The sequence below is a fragment of the Oryzias latipes genome, chromosome 3, assembly GCF_002234675.1.
Source record: "Oryzias latipes chromosome 3, ASM223467v1".
NCBI classification, from domain to species: domain Eukaryota; kingdom Metazoa; phylum Chordata; class Actinopteri; order Beloniformes; family Adrianichthyidae; genus Oryzias; species Oryzias latipes.
The window spans coordinates 4,926,121-4,945,874 of NC_019861.2; the positions used below are offsets into that span (position 1 = coordinate 4,926,121).

At 41.5% G+C, this 19,754-nt stretch overlaps 1 protein-coding gene across 1 annotated transcript; it reads right to left on the reverse strand.

Annotated features, from left to right (window-relative positions):
• Nucleotides 1-407: 407 nt before the first annotated feature.
• Nucleotides 408-6,650, reverse strand: ccnd1 (cyclin D1). The gene is made up of 5 exons (XM_020711611.2): nt 6,140-6,650; nt 4,772-4,987; nt 4,068-4,227; nt 3,192-3,340; nt 408-3,083 (listed from the first exon to the last, which is right to left on the reverse strand). Exons 1-5 carry the CDS (start codon nt 6,335-6,337, stop codon nt 2,928-2,930), a joined length of 879 nt encoding a protein of 292 aa, XP_020567270.1. The 5' UTR covers nt 6,338-6,650; the 3' UTR covers nt 408-2,927.
• Nucleotides 6,651-19,754: the final 13,104 nt, after the last annotated feature.

Below are 19,754 nucleotides of genomic sequence, written 5' to 3' on the forward strand. Positions count from 1 at the left end.
TCCAAACTTAGGTCTATTCGGTCTAATGGAGGTCCGTTTTATCACAACCTTTCATTCTAAAACATGCTTAACCCTTGTGCTATCTTAGATGACCCCCCCCTTCCATTGACGTGTTCTCCCTACCATGACAAAGGTGGATAAAGGTGGAAAGATTTCATGTAATCCATGGACACCAGTGAAGATCACAAATCATTGAAGAAAAAAGGTTCAGAGCACTGTCTAGTGGGTCTAGATGACCCAACTCCCAATCTTAAAGTGCCTAGGATAGCACAAGGGTTACATTTGCACTGTTTAAACTCAAGTGAAGCACTGATTCTATTTAATCCAGAAAGTGTCAGTCAAAGATGTGAGCTTGGAGATGAGTGGTTTGGGTGTGTGAAGGTTTCAGGCAACAAATGGTGGCCAGCTTTCCTAGTTCATGTTTTTATTGTGTCGTCAACACAAAAATGAATACATTATCCTGGGTGCAGACAGCTGACATGAAAACAATCGGTTTGGAATGATCCGTGAACACAGCACAAGGATGATCTATGGCTTACCGAGGATGAGACTGAATGTATTTACAAACTCAAATCGACTCACTGGAAGTTTGAAAAATTGGAGCAGGTTTTTTTTTTTCTCTTTATAAATATAAAAAGGGGGAAGGAAGAGAGGCCATTATGGGCCTAATGGGGGGATAAAGTCTCTTTTATCGAGACAGCTTAACACTCAACAGAGTTATACACATCCCATTTTCTGTTATGGCACCAGTTACAACGCACGGCCTGGACACGCTGGTTTCCATCGCAGATGCTTCACCTACAAAAGGTCAAAGCTGGCAAGCACTGAACCAGCGAGCACAATGAAACACGCACACACACACACACACACACACACAACTAAAAATCAGAGATCATGACTGTCACATGAGGTATTGTGAATCAAAGCATTACTGTACATTGTCAATTCGTCCTTGTATTTGGAATAGTTTGGAAAAAAAAAAAAATCACATTAGATAATTACAACCAAAAGATCACATAGTCTACACAGAACAAATGGTGACATCAACAACTTCCTATTAGAAAATTCAGACCTAGAATGGCAGTACATTTATACATATAAAAAATAGCAGCAAACAACAGAAAAAAAAGCATTGTTTTCATTTCATATCTGTTTTTTGTATTTTTATTTTTGTCTTTAAACACAAAGCTCAAATGTATCTTCTATAGCAGCAAAATACAAGGAGTGTTTCTCTCCTACGTTCTATCCTTACTGTAGAATCAGAAACCTACTTTAAAAGGATCCTACACTCAGACTCCGCCTCATTCCTTATAAAGTGAATGTCCATCTGAGCAGAAATGCCTCCTCTTTATGGGACGAAGCCCCAACCACTCTAAAGCAGTTTCTGATGAGCCTTTCTCCTCTTTGTTTCATTTTTGACACTTCAAACTGTTGCCCACTATACTCTCCACCAGTTTTTGAGGCAAGTCCAAGAGAAGCCCCGCCCACGTCCTTAAGGTTTGTGCAAAAATCATCTCATATTCTCATCGCTCCCCTTTCTTCAACTTGATCCATTTTTCATAATCCATGAGCAGTATTTGAAGTGAGGAGGAGTATGGAGGGATGCCGTCCTGGTGGTTCAGGTCAACTCAAGCTTACGGTTTTACAGCATTTCATTGGCAAACATCTGCACAAGTGGGCGGAGCCACAATTGAAAGTTGTAAAAATAAATAGGTTTTACGATATGGAATATAAAGCATTACTTTAGCTATAAAAATAATCCTTTTACCTCCTCAGATTTAGCCTTTGGCTCTACATGCTTGCAGTTGTAGTGAACCTGTGAAAAGCTCAGGGCGGCTCTGCCTGAACTAACACTGCACAAGTGAAACTAGCAGGACAGGAAGGCTGCTATGACGGGCCTTTCCCAGACATAAAAACAAGTCTATCTGCAACACTGGTCAATTCTTTGTCCCATCTGATGAATCTGAACCAGCTGCTCGACCACTGCATCACCAACCTCGGGTTCCATTGCAAACTCTACCACCACGATTTTTCTTTCAGTTGAGCCAGCACGGCTGACCAAAAGTGCTTCTTTCTTGAAAACAATACATTGGAATGGTATTAGATCTAACTACACAAAAGAAGAAACCATCAGAGTCTGGACAGCTCTGCTCGCATTAGCACTGACTTGATTTGATCAATTGCTGCAAGCGGAAACGGGTCAAATGAATCATCAAGAAAGACTAGCGTTTGTCCACACCAGCAGCAGACAAAAACACAACTTCACTCACAGACGGGTTTTAAAAACTACCCAAAAGCTTAGAACAAAAGAGGTATAAGGCTAAATAATATAATAAAGTGACTAAACATAAACAAGCATGGGGTAAATGGATGCCTGAACTACAAGACAAACACGGGGACTTAGAAAAAGCCTAACTCATTCTAAACAAAAGAAACTGGTTCAAAACAGCATCTTTGCTTTGATAAATGTTGGGTTTCAGGTGGACAGACTGTGAAGGCCTACTGAACACCACACTTTGGGATCCTTAAGTAGTCATCATCAGTCCACAGCAATTTAAAAGATTCCTAGTTTGAAATGGAGGATAAGAACCAAAAGAATCAGTTTGTGTGGCTCTGACTCCTGCCCACACGGGTCACCGGTGCGCGTTTCTCACTTGTCCATGTCTAGTGTTCTGGTCTATGTCCAGGATTGGAGGGGACACTGGCAAGGAATGTGGTGGGAGGTGCGCTGCATGGCAAGAAGGGTGCGCCACCTTGCCTTGGCAGTCGTGGTGGACAAGTGAGTGACATCCGTTGAAGCAGCTGCGCACCAGGCAACCGAGGAAGAGAGGAGGGGAGGCAGTAATCAGGCCCCCCCTTCTTTGCTTGCCCATCTTCTAACAACAGAGTTCTCCCAACACTGGGATTAGGACATGCTGGTGACCATCTCAAATGTTGATGTCCCGCACGTCTGTTGGCGTGCAGGACAGGTCCACCTCTTCATCCACACGCTTGGCTTCCGTCACGCTGCCATGCTGCTGCGCCTGCCGCAGGCTGGACTCCAGCAGAGACTCAATCTGCTCCTGACACGACCGCAAACAGTCCTGCAAACAAACAACTGGTCAGAAAAAAACGTGCTGCCACTGCGCAACAGCAAAGACACGAGCCCTCTTCAGGGTTAGAGGTTAGACAGTGCGAGGGGTTTTCCATACCGGGTCACTGCGGATGACCTGAGACAGGAAGTTAGTCAGGTTCTGAGAGGACAAGGAGGCATCTTGGCTTTTCAAGTAGAGTCCTTGAACAGCTGCCACCACACTGCCGGCTGCCACCATTGATGGAGGACTGGCTATAAAGTTCACATCTGTAGAGGCAGAAGAACGTTCACATTTGGTTCGGGTATCTGCAAGCCGTTTTCCGTCACATCGTATGTTTGCACGTTTGTTTCTGTTCTTTCAGCATCACCATCCTATGCTGTGGGTTCGAATACCAAAGACCTGACCGGAACAGCAAGTTAACCGTGACGCAAAAACTGCTGACCACTACAGGGAGGAGGAGTTCCTCCAGTTTGATCAATGTATTTTCTAAGCTGACTCAAATCAATTTGGTTTGCAGCCACATTGTCAGGACTCTGAAAGGAAGCCGTCCATCCGTTCTACCATTTATCAGGACTTGGGTAATGGTTTGATTTGAAATATTTTTGGAATATTGTATTACTTATGAGACAGACATATATATAGAGGTCAAAGTTTCATAAGTTACATTAATAATAAACAGAAAACGACCATGCCTGATTGCCTTTAAAAACTTTTGAAAAAGCCCAGACCCCAGTTGTTAAAGCGTGGAAACTGTGAATGAAATGCGACTGATGTGTTTGTGTGAGGTCAGGTTTGACTGACTGGGGCTTGCTGACCAAAAGATGACTTCCTAAATAGCTCACTGGTACTTCCCACCGCTGTTTGACGGCATGGTGGTTTGCAACTATTAGGGCTAATTCAATCTTAACCAGTTAAATATCTATAAATGTGATTGGTGTTTTAATAAACTGCAACAACCCAGAAACCAATAGACATGTAACAAAGAGCTAGTACCTGTAGCGCAGAGAGCCACAAAGGTCTGGGCGTGTTTCCTGAGGATCTGCTTTGTCGATGCGTGGATTGTCAGCTTGGACAGGAAGTGCTCGATGAAGTCATGAGGTGTGACAGAAGCCAGATCCCATTTCAGCTTGCTGAGAACCAGCAGCTCCATTTGCTGTGGAAGGACCAGAGAAGACGCAATGCTTCATTTTGTGGTTGACAAACATTTGTTTTTCTTTATGTAATTTTCCATCAAATGCCATCAATGATAGTTTCTAAATTGACAGGGCTGACCCAGCAGTCAATATTGAATCCTTCTTATGCATAAATAGGCTGTAATGTTCTACCTAAACAAAGTGAATGACAGAACAAGACATTTTCTTTTTTTCTAGCATACATCTTTCTACTGTCTGCACATCTGTCTGACGGCCACTAGGTGTCACTGCAAATTAGCAGACGCCACCAAAGACCATTGATGAAATCAGAGGCCTTCCAGTCTCCATGGGAAAGTGCAGGCAGTCATTCAAACGCTGCAGCAGACTTCCATGCACATTTCAACCACAACGTACATCAGTAGCATGACTGCATGCTTGACATGTTGCAGCCTCGGCGCACCAGCAACCCAGACCGAGCCCTGCCTCCAGCCAACGCGGCCTTCAGGCATTCTGGTCATGTTCTCCCATTGTTACGCAACATCATGTCTGCAAGAACTTAATTACCAGCAGTTCTCCAGGTTGGACCGAGTTGTCTGTGTAGATACAGAGTTTCTCTGCAGTCAATGGTACCGTCTCCTTCATCTTAGATGCCAGAAACATGCATGTAGCTCCAAGCAGCTGGAGTCTGCTTTTCCTGGTGGGCTCCACTGATAAAAATCTGTCCAAATAGTTCATTGCCAACGGAAAAACCTCCTCCTCGCATTTCTGTTCCTCACAGACCTAAAAGAAAAAGAAAATAAAGTGTTTTAGAGGCCGACACTGGCATGGAGACATTTCTTTCTGTTCAAATGGAACAATGATTTCACTTTCTGTAAGCAGTCTGTCTTCCATCCTGCACACTATGATCCTCTCCAACTAATTTAGAAAAACTAAAGCATCTTTCATTTTTCGGCTTTTAAAATACGTGGAAAAAAATTGTTAAAACCTACAGACCAACTCTCAAGAAAAGGCTGGAAAAGCAGGTGAAAGCTGCAGCGGGAATGAGTTTACAGTCAGTTCTGACGGAGACACAAAGGTGGCGTCGACGCAACTTTCACTCCAATTTCAACTTCGTCATCTTTTCAAAAAACACTTTAAAATATTAACAAAAATCGCAGGCTGCTTATTTTAGCAGATACATGAAGCTGAAGGCGCGCCTGATCGGATGATAATGTCATTTGTCTTGTTTGGAGAACAAATTGGTTTTTATTTTTATTTTTTAGGCGAAGATTCTTCACGTGCTGCAGCCGCTGCTCGCACAGCCCGATGCCACATTTCAAAAATTAATTAAAAATATTTAACCTAAAGACTTTTGAACTGAAAGTTGATGTAAATGTTTGAAATGCTTCTGAGTATCAGATCCGACGGATCCGGTCCGTCTGCGCTTTGGATTTTCGAAGGAATCTGCGTTTTTTGGCGTGAAGTTCGTGGCCGTGGCTGCGCCTCCGGAGGCCGAACAAACTCCAGCTTTCGATCCCGCTTCAAACTTTATTCTCTTCTCGTGTCAAAGTCCGCGCTTTACCGGCCCGTTCCCCGTTATTTCTGTTAAAATGACATCATTCAAATCAGATCCCGAAGCTCCGCAAACACCGCAACAAAGATGGCGCGTAATCAGAAACTGGCACGCACCGGGCTGCATACGTGTACACCGGGAACGTTTCGCTGAAAACGTCCCGTTGGACCGAAACATCAGCTGAAATGGAAAAGAGCTGACGGGGAATGAAGTCGGCGGATGATCAGAGGCGCGCGGCCGAAGCCGAAGGGAGGCCAACCCTCACGCGAGCAGCAAGCCGCGTGAAGAAACTAAGCGGCGTGAGCGAGGCGCTCCAAACTTTGGCGTGACCTGCGGTTCCGGTCAGAACAGCTGGCAGCTTAGACGCACAGAGCTGATACCTCTAACATCCAGGTGGCCAGAATCTTCCTCATGTTGGGAGCGATGTCCTTCTGAACACACTTGAAGTAGTTGGGCGCCGGCAGGTAGTTTTCCTCCGCCTTCAGCATGGTCCGCAGGACGCGCTCGTTCAGCAGGTTGACGTCCTGGTGGGCTCTCCGGATGGAGTCCACCTCGCAGCACAGCAGCTGCTCCTCCATGGTAGCAGGACGAGAGCGGAGTCCGCCGGCGGTCCGGGCCGTGTTCCCGCGGGCAGGAGGCTGCACACACCAACTTTCAGCGCCCTTTCTTCTCGCGTGGCTTCTGCTGCCGCGTGCTGCTGCCCCTTCGGTCGCGCGAGCCCTCTGAGGGCCAGACCTCTCTGCTCTCGAAGACAAAACCCCCGATCCGTGCGCGCGTTGCGTGCGCGACCACGAACACGCGCGCACACAAAGTTGATCTGCAGAGCGCACAGTGGAGAGGTGGTGAGAAACGGTGGATGCGCGCGGTGACGTCAGCGGTTGTTAGGGCGGGGGGTATCAAAGACACATGCAGTCTGCTGGGGAGCGCGCGGAAGGGATTGTTTTATGTCCATATGTATGTGCGGGGGGAGGGCTCTGGTGGAGAGGTGGGAGGTCCGGCCCACCGGCGAACGCTTCCATCCTTTGGTCGGTAGGGGGCGGTGGCGATCCTACACCCCCCCGAACCCCCACCCCACCATATGTCTTCCTGGGATTGAATGAAACCGACAACATGAGGTTTCCACGAAAGGACAGGGACACGCCGTTTGCTCCATTCAGGAGATCCCACCAACCGTTGTGGCTGAAAGCAAACAGGGTTGGAATCCAAGCAGTCAGAGAGGAACCAGGTTCAGGGCGCGTGCACACTGCATCCCCACTTCAGACACATGAAACAGATTCAGGTCATTTCAACCAGATCAGCATCTTCTTTTAACTTCTGGAAGTTGCGAATCTCAGCTCGGTTGAAAACGTGACAGGAGCTGACTTTACCTCAAAAGATTCCTGTGAGACGTTCAGACAGACAGGAGGAGACTAGAGTCGCACCAATGGGAGGAATTGCTGTTACTAGGCAGATGTTGGTGTAACTTTCATGTAGGGAAAAGTTCATTGCTCTGAAAAAGTTGACCCTGATAACCCTCACAAAGTCCTTTCACACAAACTTCCAAGTCAACATTGCAGTTTTGTGTTTGTGGACAACTTCCTGATGCTGAGTTCACTATGGTAAAAAAAAAAAGAAGCTCTTTTTTCTCTTCAGTCTTATAAGTTGTAAATCAGGTAGAACAAGCCTCTTTCTGTCCTTTATTATACATTTAGGCACTTTAACGAAAATGTAAAAAGTACAAACAGAGCACTTTTTAATCCAGTTTCAATATGAATCAGAGCTTTTTGCATTCCTGAAATTCCACTTTGGGCCGTTTGGTTGACTACCGTAAAGCCTGAAGAGGGGGTCCATGTGCTGGAAGAGCTTAAAGTCACATCAACACATTCCCAGTCTCCTGCTTTTTAAGGACTAAACATCTGAAGTGAAAGTTGCTGTGTGACAAAAAACAATCCTCATTTACCTGTGCAGGAATAAAGAGCAGATCCCAGGATATACTGAGAAATCCTCTCAACGTTTATGTCTGTTCCTTTATTTTTAAATATTCTAAACGTTGTCTACTTTTTGAGTGTCCGGCTTTTGATGTTGTAGTTCATGCATTGTTGGTCTGAAACCGGAATCTTACCTCTGCAAAAGTTCTGATGGAATAAGGTGATGAACGTGAGCAACAGAATTTTCTGATTCAAAACATTTATTTTTAATAATTTAATGGAAAGGCTTTTTTGTGTGACCCCATTTCACAAACAAAATCCCCTTAATATCCAATTCTAATACAACTTTATATCTTTTAAATGTGCCCTCTGTTGTTACTTTTAAGACATTTTCTAAACTTTATCTGTTGCTTTTGTGTTATTTCGTAACCAGTTATGAACCGTTAACACTGCTTTCAATAGCAAAAAGCATTCTCCCTCTTTTCCCCTCATTTCCTTCACACAAACATTTCTCATTTGAGTCCTTTCAGCCCCCTCTCATGTAAAGAAAGACAGGGGCTTACTGTGGGAGACAAAGGGAGCTGGAGCATGTGACTTTTGGCATGAGCCTCTTCTATCTGCTTTATGGTAACGGCACAGACGTTTAAAGGGACAGTGGGGAGTTGGCCTAAAACCAACTGGCAGAATGCTTCCTACCCCACAGGAACACACAGGAACACATGTTGTGAGGCAGCAGTATAAAAACATAAAGGACTTTGCAATTCCCAATAGTGTTTACTTATAGAGCCAACAACTGGTGAGGCAAAATTGATCATTTGCTCATTTTTAGCAATACAAGTGTTACTGATGTAAAAAAAAAGAGTTGCTTTTTCGATATAATTATATTAAAGAATAAATAAAAATGTAACAGGATGTGATCAGAAAACAAACATGTTTTACAATGTCAGTTTTTTATAAACTTCCAGTGCAACCAACTGATCTTTAATGGTTTGATGTGTGTTTTTGTACTTTAGCATGTCGAGTATTTTATGAAGTAGATCTCCTTCATGACATCTAAACATCAGAATCTGAGGTGGTGAATCAAAACTATACAAATATGTAACCATGGACAATTTGCTGTTAAAAGCTGCACTGTGTTTTATGATTCATCTTATGGTTAACAGTTGGGGTTAACCAACAAAGACAGAGGCAGTGTCAATCCCACTTTGTGGTTTTCCTTTATGTTATGAACCTCTCAGTGTGCTTTTATGCCGTGCATTACCAGATCTGACTAACAAGTCTGAACACATGTGAATCCTGCACAGAACTTAATACCATTGACTGTTTACAGGAACTGGATTGAGTGGATTTAATGTTGCATTGAAAATGCCTTACCTAATTCAATCACCAGTTTTCTCCAAGACGGACGTTGCTTTGTTGGACCCAGACAACAGTGATTGGTCCGAGTTGTTCTGATGCTACGTATCTATGGCAACTACTGTCGCCAATCATGAGTGTGCTTGTTCAAAGTCCACACCCATCGAAAGAGGGCTCAGGAGAATCTGTCACTCAAGCGTTCAAGGTGGGGGCAGGCAGGCTCCACATGCTTTTACTGAGGCATCTTATTGATCAGTTTATAAATAAATAACTTGCGATGAAGACAAAATGTTATGAAAAACCAAGTGGACCATCAAAAACGTGTTTAAAAAGGTATCAGAGCAAGAATGGTAATTCTGATCAATAGAATGACTGAGTAACAGCTGTTCATTTCTCTATAGAAGTTTATGGGATTTTGGCTTCTTGGAGCCTGCAGGTACTTCCTAGTTGGAATGCAAGGGGGGGGGGTCACTTTGTCCGGCTCTTTATATACAGTCAATGCTTAATACTCTGCCAGATCGCAATGTCTAGCCAAGATGAGCAGGATTCATACATTTGCACCACAGTTTTCTAAGTTCCAATCCACCAACTTGAAAACAGCAATTAGTTAACAGCAATTTGAAGTAAGCAAAATATGTATCAACCAAAACACCATTTTGGTTTGCATGATATACCTTTGAGTTGCTTGGGTGAAGTCTTATCTCTGTTGTAGACTTTAATGACAGAAAACAATAGTATTTCATTGTACAGTGGTCCCTCAGTTCACCTTTCACAGTCTTGCTGCGAGTGTCTTACTGCCACTTATAAATCACCTGCAGACCCTTACTAACAATTACAGTGTGGCGTAATGTACTGCATTACAACATCACCCAGATGTAATAACTGCTTACTCTATGGTCACAAATACTTCATGATAATGGTACATTCCATTTTCATAACATCCCTCAAGGTGGCCACATGAGTCTCAAGGGAACTTCAAGACAGTCTTTTTAAAATGAGGAGTGTTGGGTCCGGACAAGCCAAAAACCAGCGCCATGTGACTAAGGCACAAGCCATGTAAAGTCTACAGTCCTTTAGTAAAATGAAAATGCTTCATTTTGAAAAACTTTTGTTGGATTGAATTATGGATGAGGTCATTCTAAGACTTAATGAAAAAATGCCAAAGCTGCTTGCAAGCATGCTTTGATTCCTTGTTGAGTTAAACTAGATCAGGTTCTGGTGGTGAGAAGCAAGACAACTGTTGCATTACTTTTTAGCAAGGCCTTGTCTTATGTCATAAGCTAAAGTGAAGAACTCCTAAAAGTCTCCACCAGCTTCTCATCAAAACCTTTTATTGTTGACATTGTTCAATTATATTTTGGCATTCAATTTGACTACCCTGCCATTTAAACTTTGTGACCAAACACAAGTTCTTAGCTGTTTCAAGACCAACAAAGTAAAGATTAGTTGCAAGAACTTCATTTGGGGGGTGGGGGGGGGGTGGGGGGTCTCCATTGCAGGAGCCATTGCTCCAGCTGATGTTAGTGCACACAAAACGATGCTGGGCTTTTCCAAAATTTCCCTTTATTGAAGGACTCCTGATGGAGGCAGACTTTTAGTTGTTGTCAACCACGACTTTGTAAACACTGTGGTCCCCCAGTCTGCTTATGCTTTAAGAAAAAAGTTAGTACATTGGTTTGCGTCACTATTAGATTCATGTGTGTCGTTTGATTGTATATCTTTCAGAAGAAATGCTTTCATGGACTTTAAGAGTTTCTTTTCAGGTTAGTTAAGTTCTGAAACACCATCTCAGTGCGATGTAGACACATCTTTGAGCAAACATCCTTTTAATACCTGCAAACACAAGCGTTGACCAATACTTTTGTTTGTGGGTGTGTGTGAATTATCTTAATGACTCGTCCTATTATCCACCTGTGCACATTTCCCTTTCTCGTTTATTTGCTGGGAAATCTCCTGGAACATAACAGTCAGTTTTACAAACTATAACTAAAAGGAGGTTGTGTGTGTCTGCAGGAGTGTTGAAGTGGTGACATTTGTCTTCACCCACATTCTACATCCAGCTTTGAAGTCCTAGTGCCTCTTCATATTCTAAATATGACCTCCAACAGCACATGCAGTGTGTGAGGGCTTCCTTCACTCACTGAAAGGGAGAAGGCAGAGAAGAAGGGGCTTTCCCCTGTGAATGAAGCTCCTTTCTCAGCTGAGGGCAGGTCCACAATGACCTCGCAAAGATGGATAGGGAGATTGTCCTGTGAAGTGATCCACGAACAGTGATAGGTGGGGGTCGATTTGTGTGTGTGTGTGTGTCCTGCACAAAAAGTGACCTAACAGCACCTCTGTTCTGGCAAGATGGGTGGGTGCTCAGAGGCCATGTAGGGCCAAGGGCAAGGATAAGAGGGAAAACAACCCCAACACAATGGGTCAGTAGGAGTTTGAGAAAAGGGAGTCGGGGGTGGCTGGAATGCATGAATCCCATATCTCAAACACACATACACTCAACCCAAATCTACAGGGTGCTCCTTTGACAACTATGTGTGAATGAGTCTCATGTCAGCTACTAACCAGGCCACAACTGCTGCACATTTGCATGTAGGTCTGTTGCATCCTATAAGACATCTTAGAGGTACAATGGCAATTTTTACACCAAAAATTAATCATTTTTAACAATCCCTAATTACAACAATTTCTCATCTCAACGTCACATTATGCCATGGTGGCAGAGATTGGATCCACTGTGTTTCATTCACGTCATACGCTCCTTTGATGGAGGAGAAGAACTGGTTAAAATGCATGAAAGTCACTTTTAAGCTAATGCCTTTATACATAAAACATGTCATTTTAAATCGCTTAACTAAACCTGTTTTCTTTCCCACAAATATTGGATAACTGCAAGTAACCTTCCTCTACTCCTACAGCTTCTCCCTATCCTTACATTCATTATACTGTCTTCAAATCTGGACATTGCTGCCACTCAATGACGCCACCAATATTCACCAGGTCATCCAAATTAGCACATAGCTGCCAGTGCTTGGTAAATACACAACAAGATTGGTCTTAGAATTGAAAAAAGTCATGCAAAAACAAAAAGTCAACACTTACATTCAAATGTAAACCTATGTGCTTCAGAGCACACCTACGAAAAGAAATGTGTTTTTCCTCTGCACTACAGTGCAACGCAGATTACCCTACCGGTGGAGGGATACCCAGGCCTAAGTTCCTACGGCTCCTCAAAAAAACACGTTTACACTCCATTACACCTTCAAAATGCCCCTTCAGTTAGAGCAATAGAGAGGAGCCAGAGGGGTAGGTAAGCAATTAGGATTCAGCCTTCCTTTTCCTTCATGGTGGAGGTCAGAGAAAAGATCAGACTGTCTTAACAAACGGGATTTATTTAAAAAGTCTAGGTTTGTCATGATTCATTATTACATTTGAATTCACATCATTATTTGTGATTTACGATACGATTTATAGTTAATATTTACAGTCAGTCATTTTAAACCATCCAATTCACTGACCTAAGATGGATCTAGGACATCTTTTGCTAAAACTTCAACCAGTGTGACTCAGAGGTAAATACCTGGTACTGAACAGTGAAGGTGACATTTTCCAGATTCCTTGTGCTTCATTCAAGATAATCAAGTGTAAATGAAACATGTGTACAAACAAATAAGTAAACTTTCAGGGCAAGAGAGAAAACACCCAACATATGGGTGTCTCTTCAGCGAGACACCCATATGTTGGTCAATTAAGACCAGTCCCTTTCAGACGCTTAAGGTCTGCTTTGCATCATTTAGTAATATTTTACTAATCGAATGAAATATGTATACCCTAAAACAAGATTATGCATTAAGGGGTAAAAGAAATAATCGATTAATCAATGAATCAATTTCTATTCCTACCTTCCAACCAGATCGATCTATCTAAGGCAGGATCAAATCGAATCTAATAGAATTGACCTAAACCATTAAAAAATAATTTCTAAAGTGAGATAAATCGATAATTAATATAGGAAAATAGCATTTAGATTGAGAAACGTTAGGTTTATTTTACCATAACATAAAAACCACCAAGTGCATCACAGCAGACAACACACATGGGATGTCAGCAAAAAACTGATCAACCATCATTCCAGTCCAATGTGTGGAAAGACTTTGAATGTAGCAAACACATGTCACCACACAGTGTGCTAGAATGTTCGAATGCCTTTGGATTCTTTGGATGTAGAAAAAACAACAGTAGGCTGAACTTTAGGAAACTAAAATGCAAATGGATCAGTATAAACTGAATTAGATCAGTTTATACATAAAATTGTAATTAAATGCTTCACTTTTTATTTACATCTTTTTATGTTACTGTGCCAGAACAATTTCATCCAGGATAATGAAATGAGAGTCTCTTAAAAACTGTTGGGGATGTGGAGAAGTTGTGGCATGACTCGCTGCTGACTTAACCCTTGTGCTATCCTAGGCACTTTAACATTGGGAGTTGGGTCATCTAGACCCACTAGACAGTGCACCTTTTTTCTTCAATGATTTGTGATCTTCACTGGTGTCCATGGATTACATGAAATCTTTCCACCTTTATCCACCTTTGTCATGGTAGGGAGAACACGTCAATGTAAGGGTGGGGTCATCTAAGATAGCACAAGGGTTAAGGTGTAAACATCACCACTACCTACTGCACTAGTGCTAGTCTTAGGATCTGGTGTAGAAAAGAGATGTTGATTAGAGCTAGGAACTGAGGGTAAACAATTTCTTATGGCGTCATTGGCATGGAACAGTACATAAGGGTTGCTATGAGTTGGTCCCTCGATGTGGGATCCTGCTCCCTAGTACTGCTGGGAAATACACCATTTGCATATCTATACTCTGTTTCAAGGAACTACTAGGAAGATGAAAGGAGTCCTGTTTGAAAATATGAACCAGAAATTGGACTGTTCACCTTGCAGCGAATGATTTCTGACCTTTGCTCAGGTACAAAGTGAATCAGCCTGCTAACTGTCTAGAACATGTCACACAGACACATTGTTTTGTCTTCATTGTTGTGTCTGCTCTGTTTTATCAGGAGGTTCCTTCAGCTGAAGAAATCAATGCTTCGTGTTGAATCAGTCCATTTTATTTGCACAACTTTGCATAGATTTTGCATAAGCAGGAATGAAACTACTTTAAAAGTCTTGACAGAATCCCCCTCAGCACTTGATTTGAATAGCATGGAAAGTCCATGTAAGTCCAAGTTCATTCACAAAATGAACGTCACCTCCTGAGTTGGGGAAGACCCAGTGGTAAATTCAACTAATCATCTACAGCAGAGGTGAAAGCATGTTGATCTACATGTTAGCTCCATACCTGAGGATTCTGTATTTTGCCAAGAGTGTGTGTAAACCCTGCAGGAACACATTTCCAGGCACAAAGGATTTTTTTGTGTCATTTCAAAGCAAAAGAAACATCAAAATGTTTGAGAATTTATTTAGTTTCTAGAAGATTTAAAGAGGTTATCAATCTGACGCTAGCCAGACTTTACAGATCTAAAAATTGTACTTTGACGATGTTTTCAAAAACTAAAATCTTTTAAACTCTCCGAAAGCATCACAATCAAGGTAAACATGAATTTTTGACAGTGATTTAGGATTTTTTTTAGGACTCAAACTGGCACAAATCCTCTGATCATCCACTGAGCTTCCCTGTTGCTCTGCTCTTCTTGTCAGCTTTCTTCTTATCTGGTAATTGGATTGACCTGCTCCGGGCAGAATCACAGCTCTAGCTGTTTGTTGCAGCTGTTTGTATCGTGAAATGGCCTAATGTTGTGCAGCTGTTTTTTCATTGTGACCTGTTTTTGAATTTCAGGTATACAGGCTGATTGTCTGTGAATACGACCTGACGTTGCTTGACCTGATTGTGGACAGTTTTTTTGTTAACAATCCATAGTATTTATGTGGAAAACTATTCAGTGGAGGGACATCTGCAAGACTAAAGAATTGAAGAAAAGAAGTTCAGGACAACTATTACATAGTGGAAGTTGTACCATAAACCCCAGTTTTTCTCTTTTGCCAGAAAAAGTGCAGTGCTTCATCCCCTGCTCACGCCATTTCACATCTGTGGCAGAGCAGAGTTGTCATGAATAGGAAAACCTCGGAATGGGTAAAGGTAACGTGTGGGGTACTCTGCTAACACCTTTGCTATTGTTAATTTTTGTTGATGACCTCCCAGAGGTTGTGACATCAACTGAATGTGTCATGTATCATGACAATGTCAAGTTATACTGAACTATCACCTCATCATCTGACTGTACAGCTCTTCAAAATGACCATAACAACCTCAACAAATGAGTTTCAAACTGGCTTTTAAAACTTAACCTACAAAAATGACCCACGAAATGTACAATTACTGTCACAAAGGTTCCTATATGCCAGACATGTAACACACAGTAGGTCACCAGCTACCTTATCCAACACTGCAAAGGTAATCAAAAAACCAAGATGACTCATTATGAACACATCAATCCAAATTAGTCCGCAGCTGAAAGCCAAGGTGGGCAAAACATCAGCCCGGATGCAGCATTCTTATAAACAAATACAAAGAAACATTCTAGTAACATTTATAACAGACAGAAGTCATCTTTACCTTCTGCTGTTCATCAAAAAAGACACTAACAGAACCAGGACTTGTGCTTTTCTGATAGATTTATGGCAAATTAAAAAAAAAAATAGAAAGCAATATAGCAAGTATACAAATTTAAGCCATTCCTACATCCTAAAGTCTCAATCTCATGCCAGTGTCTAACTGACACACTTGGTCACTCAATAGGTTTTCTCCAGATGTGATAGCAGCCAGACAAATAAGTCAACGGACAGCATGCCACCCCTACAAGTGTAATTCATCACAATTTTCACCCTCAGTTTGTTTCAATGTCTCATCAATGAATATATAAACTAACGGGACATCAGAAAAAACTTCTGCTGGCAAATGTAACTCTACAGTACCTCTCAATGTTGCGAGTTCTCATTAAGCTGAAGGGGCAGATTGAGATTGCAACCAATGGAATCACTAGATCCTGTGATACAGCCTATCCAGGCAGCTGGAGGTTTTGGACAAATATTAAAAGATACAATGATTCTCCAGTGAACTATATTGGTATTATAATTACAAAGCTTCTGGCCAGTAGGGCTGTTGTTCTTTCTGAAGGGAGAGTGTGAAGCACTTCTCTCCATTTCTTTGAGGGTGGTACAGAGTCGTGTGTTCTCTCAATACCATAGACGTTACTCACCTGCTATATGAGGGCACTCCCAACACTTCTGCACTGATCAGAAGGGAAAAAAGTAAAAGCACTCTTTGATCATTGTTTTTTCTTTCTGGTCTGGTTTTTTTTAAGACTTAAAAAGTCACTCATGCCAAGGCTTCAGTCTTTAAAATGATCAGTTTACACTTTGCTTTAGTAAAGTGTTGCAGAAAGTGTGTAATTTGTTTTCGCCCACATTGTCTCCGGTTTTGAAGGGTTAAAAATGTGTCTAGCATTTATATAAATTTTTATTCATCAGCATTTTTGTTCACTTTTATATATTTTATTCAGAAAATCATGCTAAATACATCAAATTGCACATGGAGCACATTTCTTTGTTATAAAATCTGACATAAATATGGTAAAAATGCATAAAATATTAGAAAAAATGGTTAAATCTGCATGTTTTATGGAACGATTTTCACAGATCTCAGCACATCTTGAAGACAGCAAAGAGAAATATAAATCCCCAAAGAGGAAAACATGGACAAATGAGAACAAAACCCCGTGTAGTAATCTCACAGTGGAGCACTTAGACCAGGCGGAAGACAGCAGTTTTTGTTAAAAAAGAGAAGAACATTTCCTGAAGAGATGCACAGAGTAATGAAAGGGAAACTTGGAACTTATAAAGAAGGAGACAATAATTCCTATAGCTGATACTAAAACCCACTTACTCTGTGAAGTTCTCTCTTGGATTTCCATCACTGTAGCTGCAACGGCTGGGGTCCTTGGCATGTTCTGCCTCCATTGGATATGCACTACCTTAAAGTTCCACTCCAAACATCTTCTGATCTATTTTCAGAGCATTCCCAGTGGTCTTTTTATCATGATTTAATTATGATTTGTAGTCAAGTCCTGCATTTTGGGTCCACCACCACCAATTCTTGACAATCCCTTTGTTTACATTCTCTCGCACTAGCTTACTGCCCCAAGGTAACATTAGCGGGGCAACAAATATGGTGAGCAATATTGGAGGGATCCAGCCGTATTGTTTTTTGTCAGATGCCAGCTCAGACGAGATAAAAAAAAGAAATACATGGATCCAGGGCTTTAAATGGACTTTTTTGGTTACTAGCCAGGGTGGCCGGTAATATCCAAAGTAGCCAAACTGGATTTCTACAAATATTCAAATATTTTTCTGGAAATATAATTGGTGTATTGAAACCAAAGCAGACTTTATCAAAGCACCAACGTTTATTTCTAGCCATGGTCATTTATTTAGAACTTCAACATTTTTTAAGAAATTAACTTTGTTCGAATCACAAATGTTTTTTTTCAATGTACAACAGAAGTAAAACTAGTGATAAATAATTAGTAAAAGCGTTCTGCATTATTCTCACAGATCAGTGTGTTATAGTTGTGAGTCTTAGTCATTTCAAATAGTTACATTGACATGGAAAAACAAATGACTGTGTGTTGGCTTAGGTCAGTGTGAGAAAATGCTAGAAATTACTGGTGCACCTGAATACTTAATGAAAGCACGAAAGTGCGGAAATTCCATGCAGGCCCAGAATGCACCTGTTGCCACGTTTGTGACTATCAAATCTGCACAATAAAATCAGAATGAAAGGTTTGAACCAACTCTGGGGCGGATGTTTGTGGTACCCAAGACACTTAAAAGTCATGGCTGTGAGTTCGAGCCTCCTGTCAGAGATGATGAACGATGACTCCACTGCCAAAGTGGCTGGTGAATTTGTTTTTCTACCCACCAAATAAAAGTTCGTTTAGATCCCTGCATGGATCTATTTGTCTGAAAGTGGATGCATAAGAAAGGGGGCGGAGAAGGGAGCTTGTACCCTCCCCTCATTGCAGTTTCTATGTCACAACTGAGAACCTTTTAAACTACATTTTTTCGTCTGCTCCTGATTCACAATGATTTGAATAAAGAAATACTTAGAAATGCAATTTTAATCTTAATTTTTTTATATATATGTCCACCATTATTAGAAAGACGCTTCAAGAACATGTTAAAACATCAAAATTACAATTTTCTTTGGAGTGGGTCTTTGAGTCGTTTTCCTTGCTCTTCATTATATATATATACCTCTTGTACAGCTGTGGCACACTCTAATCAGGGAAACCCCTGTCCATATGATGAATGCATGGACATTGTGAAGGGACACACATCAATCATGTTGTAAAAGTCTGTGCTGTAAAGTTATCCCACTTTTGGTGACAATGTTATCAAGAGTCAAACTGGTTATCTGATTCTAATTTCTGCTGATTTCTGGATTTTTGTGCAGAGTGCCGGCAATCCAGCTTACCCTGTGTATAACTGGTGTTTGCATCACATGCTACCCAGATTATTCCACCATATTTAGCTGGTTTGAATGGTATATATAGCCCAATTGAACAGAGACCTTTCAACACAGCTAGCTTTTTATTTACTGTAACATCAAGGCCTTGTTTATGGAATAGTGGAAGATGATTCACCAACTTTCCTGATAGCTGCCACACTGTCCATCTGACACTCCCAAAAAAAACTGCTCCTATGAGCATTTCTTCATTTAAATTGTTGTGAATAAGAATTCAGTTGGAAAAAGCTTGTAGTTGTGACGTAGGGGCTGGAACAGGGGGCCTCAAGCTCCCTGCTCCGCTCCATGATGACGCATCCACTGTCAGACAACTACATTCGGGAACGTCTCTGTTTTCCTCGTCTGAGCTGGAATCTGGATCTAAACTGTACGGCTGGATAGCTCAGATTTTGCTCTCCATTTTACACTGTTAGGTTGTGAGAGGCTGTAAGTTGGCGGGAGAGAGAGTAAACAAAGGGTTGATGGGAAATAGAGGCAGGCTCATTCTGCGTCAACAGTCCCGCCCACGACTGAAGGGTGAATTTCGGACGAACTCCTGTTGCTCAGAAGAAACATTGTACTAGAACACGACACAGGTTTTCAGATTTTGCCAAAAAGCAGCATAATCATAATTCAAAGACCATTGGGAAGGCTTTAAAGACAGATCAGAAAATGATTGGAGGGGAACAGCTTTTCAGGGTTAGGTGTAAAGATGTTGTGTTTGTATGAGCAAAGTCAACATTCTGACCTCAAATTCAACAAGACTACAGCAAAAACAATTTCATGTAAAATAAATCACATGTCTACAATATTTTCAATCAAAGTACCTGTCAAGAGTTTGGACAAAGTCATCCATTTTTTTTAAATAAAAACAGAACAAAACAAAAAGTATTGACTTAAAAATATTCCTCTCAAATATACTGACTGGCAGTTAAAATGTGAGATTTTTATTGCATATTTTACCTTATTTTATTCAGACCAGGACTGATAAAAAACCCACAGTCACAAACACTAACCAGTTTTGCTCACAAATATAAAACAAAAGGATTATTAGCTGCTGTCTTGTTCAAGTCAGAGGTCTTGGGATTTTTTTATGGAGGTTAGAGCTTTGTTTTGTGATGCTTTGCATGTTAAAAATGGAATCCTACCAATACCAACCTTAA

Excerpts from the sequence above, each read along its gene's own strand:
- ccnd1 (XM_020711611.2), bottom strand. The coding sequence starts at position 6,337 with ATGGAGGAGCAGCTGCTGTGCTGCGAGGTGGACTCCATCCGGAGAGCC. Across the intron at positions 4,228-4,771 it reads TCCAACCTGGAGAACTGCTG|CAAATGGAGCTGCTGGTTCT; the intron begins GTAATTAAGTTC and ends GTCCTTCCACAG. Across the intron at positions 3,341-4,067 it reads TGTGGCTCTCTGCGCTACAG|ATGTGAACTTTATAGCCAGT; the intron begins GTACTAGCTCTT and ends CTGCCTCTACAG.